General features: G+C 42.0%; 1 protein-coding gene across 1 annotated transcript; it reads left to right on the top strand.

The window, feature by feature from the left end:
• Positions 1-436: 436 nt before the first annotated feature.
• cldn1 (claudin 1) lies at positions 437-4,387 on the top strand (the record flags this gene model as incomplete). Its single annotated transcript, XM_084481610.1, has 4 exons — positions 437-659; positions 2,057-2,221; positions 2,509-2,593; positions 4,225-4,387. 4 exons carry the CDS (start codon positions 437-439, stop codon positions 4,385-4,387), a joined length of 636 nt encoding a protein of 211 aa, XP_084337736.1.
• Between the last annotated feature and the right edge of the window lie 5,494 nt (positions 4,388-9,881).

The following is a 9,881-nucleotide window of genomic DNA, read 5'->3' on the forward strand; positions in this document are numbered from 1 at the left end:
GACCTATGACTTTAGATTCAATAATCTCCTTCAATGTTCCTCCTTCCATTCAAATGGTTTTGTGACTTACACTTCCTCTTACCCAGAGAGCCAAACTAACCCAGAACACGACTCCACACACAGTCCCCCTCATCACAGATGGAAGCTCAGCACAGCCAGACTTGTCCCAACAAGCCAGGCCAAAGATGCCACACCTTCCCATGGTTTCCATGGAATTCCAGGAGTCAACGTTACTGCTCCAGGTCCATTCCCAAACCATGCTCCGCCGGCAAACCCTTCTCTCTATCCACTGCATGTCTTGATCAGTTGCATCCTCTGTTTCAATTTCCTCCCCTAAGAGCTGAACCAGGGACCCTGCCAGCTGCAGAAGGCCGTTGTGTTTAGAACTTTTCCCCCTTTGTTTAGTCTCTACTTATTGACCTTTCCAGGAGCTGGGATGGCCAACTCGGGGATGCAGCTGCTGGGCTTTGTGCTGGCCTTCGTGGGGTTCATCGGCTCTATCGCTGCCACCATCATGGTGGAGTGGAAGGCTTCTTCCTATGTGGGGGACAACATCATCACCGCCCAGGCCATGTACCAAGGACTGTGGAAGACCTGTGTGTCGCAGAGCACCGGGCAAATCCAATGCAAAGTGTTTGATTCACTTCTGCAAATACCAGGTACATTTACATTAAGCTTTAACTTATAGTCTCTGTATTTCAAAGCTACAGTAAAAATAATTTTAATCACCTATTGGTATGTTTTTAATTTTGGTATTTGTTTTGGTCACAACATAATGAATATATACATATATATATTTATTTATATATATATATAACCCATATATATATATATATTTATATATATATATATTTATACATGTATATATATATATATATATATATATATATATAGACTAACCTGAAAGGATATCTCTTTGACAAAGGCTCCCATATTATTTATACTAATATAAATGTGGATATCATTTCTATAATTCGATAGATTCAGTTTTTGTAGTTATTTTGGTAGTTTTTAGATGTTGTGAGGAATGTGTGGCTTGGCTGCCTCCGACAGGGATGGTGGCGTGTTGAGACGAGCCGGGGGGCGGTGTCTGTGGGGGTGAACCACCCCAGGCCTGAGTCATCAAGACCAAATAACACGTTGCATCTGCCTTTTAATCAACCTCATTGTTGCTGGTTTTTAGGAGGTGCTGTACGTAACCCAACACATTTAGAATATCTCTGTCTCATTCATTCTTGTGCTACTTGATTTACACATGCACCTATACATGCACTTACACACCTTACACATGCACTTACACACTGCACTCACACATGCCGTTGCCTGCCTAGTCAAGCACAGAGCAGGCTTTCTTTGTCTCTTGTGCTGTGCCTCTTGATAAAGTGGGTTCTTCTAATGGCTAAAGGCTTTTCTTACGCAAAACTAAACCCAAAAGGAATGAATGTGATCCAACCAAACCCAATCCATCCCTAGGGGCACACTAGTCTAGTGTTAAGGGTGTTGGGTTCAATCCCCAATGTCTTCCGTCCACCTACAGGCCTCGCTGAGCAAGATGTCTGACCCATACCTGCTCATCAAAGGGGCTGTAGGTACGATGTAGGTGTTGATATTTGAATGGAATTGGTTAGAAACGGCACAGGAATCCATCAACTATTGAGGGAAATACGCTGTGAGAATATCTGTTTTGAGCTGACTGCTACCGCTTGATGAGCAAATCTATGTTCTGGACTGCTCCCGCCTCATTCCTGACCAATCAGAGCCTCTCTTCCCTGACTGGTTCTGAGAATTCCTAATGCTTGTCAATCACACACAATTTACTTATTTCTATATATTTTTATTGTATCATTGCTGCTATGTGGCTGTTGAGGAACCACGCCTAAGAATTTTACTCTTGTGTAATTAAGTACAATAAGATAAACTCTGAATCTGAATCTAAATCTGAATCGCACACACTGAAGGTGTGAGAAATGCAACAATTCTCAATGGAAGTGTGTGTGTGTGTGTGTGTGTGTGTGTGTGTGTGTGTGTGTGTGTGTGTGTGTGTGTGTGTCTCCAGGCATGGTGCAGGGCGCACGCGGCCTGATGGTGACGTCCATCATGATGGGCTTCGTGTCCATCATGGTGGCGGTGGTGGGCATGCAGTGCACCACCTGCCTGGAGGGGCAGCCAGAGCAGAAGGACAAGGTGGCTCTGACTGGGGGCATCCTGTTCATCCTCTCAGGTGTGGACCCCCTGTCACTCAGATACGCTGCAGACACATGGACACAGACATGGACACAGAGCGCACATACGTCTCACAGACACACAAGCAGATACATGCACGCACACACACACACACACACACACACACACACACACACACACACACACACACACACACACACACACACACACTCACTACTCTCAAATCTCTTTAAGCTGTAATCATTTGCCTCTATTTGTATGTATCAATTTATCGTGGATGATCTTGAATACTTCTGTAAAACAGTGTGTGTGTCTTTGTAACAGGTCTGTGTGGTCTGGTAGCCACCATTTGGTACGGTCACCGAATAGCACAGGAATTCTACGACCCCTTCACCCCCACCAACGCCAAGTAAGAACCTGGCTGTAGCTCGCTTATCTAGAGGTCTAACCTATCCATAGTCTAGTGGTCCAGCTGATCCTTAGTCTAGTGGTCCAGCTGATCCATAGTCTAGTGGTCCAGCTGATCCTTAGTCTAGTGGTCCAGCTGATCCTAGTCTAGTGGTCCAGCTGATCCTAGTCTAGTGGTCCAGCTGATCCTAGTCTAGTGGTCCAGCTGATCCTTAGTCTAGTGGTCCAGCTGATCCTTAGTCTAGTGGTCCAGCTGATCCTTAGTCTAGTGGTCCAGCTGATCCTTAGTCTAGTGGTCCAGCTGATCCTAGTCTAGTGGTCCAGCTGATCCTAGTCTAGTGGTCCAGCTGATCCTTAGTCTAGTGGTCCAGCTGATCCTTAGTCTAGTGGTCCAGCTGATCCTAGTCTAGTGGTCCAGCTGATCCTAGTCTAGTGGTCCAGCTGATCCTTAGTCTAGTGGTCCAGCTGATCCTAGTCTAGTGGTCCAGCTGATCCTTAGTCTAGGGGTCCAGCTGATCCTTAGTCTAGTGGTCCAGCTGATCCTAGTCTAGTGGTCCAGCTGATCCTTAGTCTAGTGGTCCAGCTGATCCTTAGTCTAGTGGTCCAGCTGATCCTTAGTCTAGTGGTCCAGCTGATCCTTAGTCTAGTGGTCCAGCTGATCCTTAGTCTAGGGGTCCAGCTGATCCTTAGTCTAGTGGTCCAGCTGATCCTTAGTCTAGTGGTCCAGCTGATCCTTAGTCTAGTGGTCCAGCTGATCCTTAGTCTAGTGGTCCAGCTGATCCTTAGTCTAGTGGTCCAGCTGATCCTTAGTCTAGGGGTCCAGCTGATCCTTAGTCTAGTGGTCCAGCTGATCCTTAGTCTAGGGGTCCAGCTGATCCTTAGTCTAGTGGTCCAGCTGATCCTAGTCTAGTGGTCCAGCTGATCCTTAGTCTAGTGGTCCAGCTGATCCTTAGTCTAGTGGTCCAGCTGATCCTTAGTCTAGGGGTCCAGCTGATCCTTAGTTCAGTGGTCCGCCCTCCCACTGCTCTTCTGGCCATCAGTGCATCTATGTGTCAGAATGGCAGAGTAAAGTATTCAGACACTAGGGTGTATGTACCGTACCAAGCCTTATATTAGGCATATTAGGTTATATTTGATTGTGATACATGATATGTATGCACAACATTGTTTAGAAAGATTTGGAAAGATTCAGTACAATGTATTCTGATGGCATTAACACAGGGGTTTCTATGTAATTTGGTGGATAAAGGATATAGATGGAAGCAGTGATACAGCAATACACTCATCTTTTATTACGATATTAGAAATACTGTATTTCAAACTTGTGGACAGTGATTTGAGTTTGAGACATACAACATTACATACTACATAACATACTACATTACATAGTTGCTGCTATCCAAATAAACCATACTTGCTTCTGTAAATACATATACATTTTCTACGATAATTGCATTATAAGCAGCTTTGGAGAACAGACACAAAAAAAAGACTGAAGTGACGTAACGTGAGAATCATCTCACATGACAAACATAATGCTTTTAAAACAATAATATACAAAACCAGAACAACGTGATCACTTCAACAATACCTGCACACATTTAAAGCCATGCCATTGATTCCTTGCTCCAGGTTTGAGTTCGGGGCGGCCCTGTTCGTGGGATGGGCCTCCTCTAGTCTGCTCATCATCGGGGGGTCTTTCCTCTGCTGTAAGTGCGGCGGGAGTGACTCAGGGAGGGGCAAAGGGTACCCGTCTGCAGCCCACCCCAGCCAGCCAGCCAGAGACTACGTCTAGCGGGCCAGGACCCTGCTCCCCCTGGTCCTAGAGCCCTGGTGTCCTGTTATCACCTAGGCTTCATATGTTGATGCCTTTCTACAAGGCATTTCATTGTATGTTGGTTTTGTTTTTTTATTGTATTCTTGGTCACAACAATGCTCTGAGATATAATTTTTCAATTACAATTTTTTACTATCTAAAGATATTCAACGAGCGCAAGCAGAAAAGTTTAGCTTTGAGTTCATATTCCACAATATTTTTTCAGATGTAAATCGATAGAACAAGAGGCATTGTGTGTACCCTACCGGATTCTCATGGTTGTTTTTTTCTGTGCAGATTGTGAACTCATGTGAAATGTATAAATATTCCCCCCCTCAATTGTCTTCCTTCTTTTGAAATAAATATGGCTTCAAAAAACCTCTAACGCTTTAGATGCTGAAAATATATCTCCCTCTTGATAGTTAGTTAACAGACCAAAAAAACAGAACATTTCTCAATCAAAAAAATAATAAATCATAATTCAACGTAATTGGAGAAAACATGACTCTTCCTTCAAGAAATAGGTCCACCCCTTACACCCACTCGGCGGGAACACCAGTTGAAACGTTTAGAAAGAGAAACCTTTAGCCCTAGGCGAGGGAAAAGGAGCAGTCAGGGTGCGGCTTTCCAGGCTGTGTTGCCAGATTGGGCGGGAAATCTGGCCCAATCTGGCAACACTATCCAGGCTGCATACCTCACAGGCAACCTGTCCTGACCTGGCTGGTAGGACTGTCTGCAAGCGTCAAGACAATGAGTCAAACTCAGAACCAAACTTGCTACTTGCCCTCTTCTCCTGCGGAAATAAGCCTTCGTGCTTTATTGTGTCATCCCTAACTATTTATGTATTTTAATGTATGACACAGAGTGCTGTTCATATTTTATATAAAAAATGGTCAAATAAAATTAATCAATCTATCAATCGATCACCTCCCATTCCTGTTGCTATACCCATCAAACGCTCAGTTTGTTGTTCCGGCTGTTTATTTTGGGAGGCTTTAAGCCCAGGCCTAAAGCGCTGTTATCTAACATTAATTTAAGCTACAAGAGAAAAACAACAAATATTACTAAATAATATAAATTAATAAGGGTGAATTTTTTAAAGATAAAAACTAGACAATGCACAACCTTATTAGTGTAAATCATAGCGTAAATCTGACCATAAAGGCACATCATCACCACAAGAGGGCAGCAGACGCTAGGATTTTCCTGCTACCGTCAAGAAAGCTTCATGTGCGACGTAAAAAGGTAAACCATCTTTGGTCAACAGCTATTTGAGGCATTCAGGATGCCTTTGAAGTCTTTAAGCGTCTAAAATGGTCTTTAATGTTTGAGAAAACAATGTCAAGAATGAGGTTGACGGGAAGATTTCACGCCCCAACCTCATTTTGTGATGAAGTTAAGTTAGTTTCCTCTGAGCCTCTAAGGAGAACATAGAGGATTCAGAATTCAAATGTTTGATTATATTCAGCAACCAACCTCACTCCAGTTTCCATTTATAACTATGTTGCTGAACTTTGGTCAGCTTTGTTTTGTTTCCATGTTGACTCTCCCCCTGAATCATATGTCAATAGCTACTTCTTAATTGGCCATATATCTACAATGTATTTAGGATATTAAAGTTGGCTGCAAGCTCTTTATATGATCCATAGAGATTTAGTTATTTGCCACTGGTCTGGTTCCCCTCAGGTAAACATGGGTATGGAGACTGTAGACAAATGCAGTGTATTTATTGACTAAGAGGACTAGATCAAACAATGTAACAATAGGGCTAGTATTATTGAGTCAAAACATAAGGACAACCTTGTGTCTCTGCCTGGTCCTGCCTTCAAAATCCAAAGAGTTGTAAAGATATATATAAGATAAGATATATGAGCTCAAGTCGTCAGGAACACCCCCCTGAACCTCTCCACCCCACCAGCCTACACCACTATATTAGGCTATACCCTGTAGGCCTACTATATCATACACTGCAACCCATGTATTATTTGGCTAAATACTCAATTTCTAGAGCTTTTCAAATCGCACATTAAAATACCGGCCATGTTTCTACATTGTGTGAGGTAATTAATTGAATAACTCCCAGGCCCTGTAGTTAGCCATGTCTCCATTCTTTATCTGTACGGTAGCAACAAGCCTTCAGATCCCACCGTCCTGCTACTCCACTCAGAGTAACAGGGTATGCTGTCCCCTTTCACCCAAAAAGGATCCTATATATGGGTCAAATATTACAGGATGATATAATAAGGTTGGTTCGGCAGGGTAGGGGTTATTTTAAAAGCATTACTTTCATATTTGTTGAAATTCACTTTACATAAGAACGCAATCAATATATCAAATGCTTAAATTTGATTTAATAAAATTTTATGAATCCGGTATTTCTGGCTGTCGCAGGTCTGTAATAAGATCGTCCAATAATTGAATTTGGCCCCAAAAAAATATTGCTAAATATTGCTAAAGCTAGCGACCTAGTCATGAGTTTTGGGGGATTTCTTTGGTTGGATACTTTCAGAATCTAGCTTACTCTGACTGGTTTGTCCAAATGTACCTAGCGTTAACCCTTTAAGAAGGCCTTCCATTGCATAACTTAATATTGTTGTGGTTTGTTTTCATACAATTAACATTGATGAATATAGGATTTGGAACAACTGATTATCCTAGCCTATGTAGCCTAGGCTAGGCTAGTTCCTAAAGCAGGCTATATGTTTATGACATTTGATGTATTGAAAGTGCAGGAAACTTTACATTTAGCATGTTGGAAAGAGGTTGATTTGGAATGGTTGGAAACCACTCTCACCCATTGAATAAACACTCTTGCTGGGCTGGGGAGCACATTACACGTTGTGTAATCCCATGTTAGTCATATGCTCTGGTCATATGACGTAGTCCTGTCTTCATCATTCCACAACAGCGTTCAGTGAATACATAAAACAGATGTTATTCCTGACCTGCCACTTCGTATTGCTAGTTCTCTGTAACTCTAACCCTACTTTACCCTATCCTCCTATCCTCCCTATCCTCCTATCCTCCCTATCCTGACTCAAGACACCTATATCTCTGGGAGAGCCATGTCTTATATACTCATTGTATAAACACATTTAGATTTTGTTGATATTTGGATATTGCTGCTAGTGTATTTATCTCTGCATTGAGTGGTTGACATATTAGCCATCGTCCATAGTGACCTTGTGTCACGCTACTTATTTAATAAACACAAAGCATTTAACTAAACCAACCAAGTGCATGAAACAATAATGTTCTTTGTTCATGGAACAACTCTAATTATAATCATTATCATTATAATCATAATGAACGACAATGAGATCTATTTCCACATGGGTGTGTGCATGTGCGTGTGTAAGTGTGTGTGTTTGTTTGCGCGTGTGTGTTTGTGTGTATGTGCACTGGTGCATGTGTGTTGTGTGTGTGCTCTCTCTCATCCATAGCCTTGTGCATCATTTTTTTGTTTGGTTTTTTTTGACGCCGGCATTACCTATCTGTGTGTGAGAATAACACAGACCCTCATCTCCATGGGAACTACCAGCACCTTACTTACCTGCACACACACACACACACACACACACACACACACACACACACACACACACACTCACATACACACACACACACAGACACACACACATACACACACACACACACACACACACACACACACACACACACACACACACACACACACACACACACACACACACACTCACACACTCACACACACACACACACACAGCAGGGTGAGTGTTGTCTTTAGCAGCTCACAAGGATAAACACGCGAGTGTGTGTGGTCGGTTTGGAAGCAGTTTTAAATGTTGTCCGCTGAGAAAAACTATTTTTGTCCAATCGGATGAGGGCTGCGTTTCTTGAAGAGTGTCTGCTGTGTATATTCAAACGACATACAAGGCAATACTTAAACAAGTCAGGAAGGGGTATGCAAGGGTTGGAAGTACTTGGATGCTTTTAACGTTGGTAATAAGTAACGGTATTAGCTAAAAAGGGGAATCTTTTTGGGTAATTCAATATTGCCAGACTTTATACTTCGCTGCCCCATTTCCCATGACATGTATCTTAGCCTTAGTATTAGAGTATTAGTTTTGATTAAATGGTGCACACGTGATAGACCCTTTCATTTTTCATAACATGTTTTTCCATTGCTGACATTACTAGTGAAGTAGGCTGCTGCTGCGAGGCCAACCCAGACTGGATGTTCCACACAGAGGCTCAACCGACAGGTTTATGAGTAACTGTGGAATGCGTCTTTACAAATAGCAGGGCCTGACGACGAACCCAGGGTGTTGTGTATCGTTTATTTTAAATGAACTACTTTGTGACGTATACATACCTGAGATGATTTGGTTAACAATTAAACTATGGACCAAGCATCTAACGCACTTCGTTTACAGTTCTTTCAATTTCTTATTTAGCTATCTTTGTTATTCAGGGTAACATTTTTGAGGATAAAAGGGGGTGTTTGTATCTGTTTCAGTACAAGCACCTCCTTCTAATGGGCGGACTCTAGAACAGTCTGTAGGATGTTAGAGTGAAGGCAGCGGTTACGTGTTCAGTATTCATCTGATTCTCCTTCTTGTGTTCAGTATCTTTTGATAGACAACCTGGAGGTGTATGTGTGTGTGTCCCCTAAGGCGTTATATCACATTAATATTAATGGCTTGTGAAAAACCACAACCTCTATATCCTATTGAAATCAATGGAGTCTACAGCATGGTTTATACACATGCGTGCACATGTTGGTGTGGCGTGTGGCGTGCATGTCTCTACTCGCATGACTGTCAGGAGGAGACCATAGAAAAACAGTTCAAAATCCTCCTCCTCCATGGTCTAATCAAAGTGGTTTCTGTAATGGAGAGTGACTGGGATGGCAGTAGTTATTAAAAGCTGTCCATAGAGGCAGGGGCCTGGAGCCTGGTTTACTTTGTGGTTCAATGTCACAGATGCAGTAATAACAAAAACGACCACGCTGCATTAAACGTCACAGGCCACAAGATGTCTAAGTGTCTAACCATTTGTCCAACTTTAATACAATCTCTTGGTGAAAGTCTTCCATGTGGGAGACACATGCTTTGAATAACAACATGTAGGCCACAGTATATAATCCACTTCAAACTAAGGACTGTAAGGAGGAATCCAAAGTATTTTACAGAATTATCAACAATTGGCAAAGGCCAAGATAGAAGACAATATCTTCTAGCCACATCTATCTAAAGTCTTACTTACCCATGGCTATGTTATATAACTTGTAGTAAAATGTTTTGGAATAGTACTGTGTTATAGTACTGTAGCACATTTCTCTCAGAGCTTTCTAAATTTGTATTTAATTACTTTTTAAATACAAATAATACCTTAATTCATTTTTATTATTTGCTTTTAATTTTCTATAAAACACCTCTTCATTGCCTATTGCAAGTTTACCAGTGGAGGAATCTGATGAACAAGTTTAATC

This window comes from Micromesistius poutassou, assembly GCF_964030765.1.
Source record: "Micromesistius poutassou genome assembly, chromosome: 16".
NCBI classification, from domain to species: Eukaryota; Metazoa; Chordata; class Actinopteri; order Gadiformes; family Gadidae; genus Micromesistius; species Micromesistius poutassou.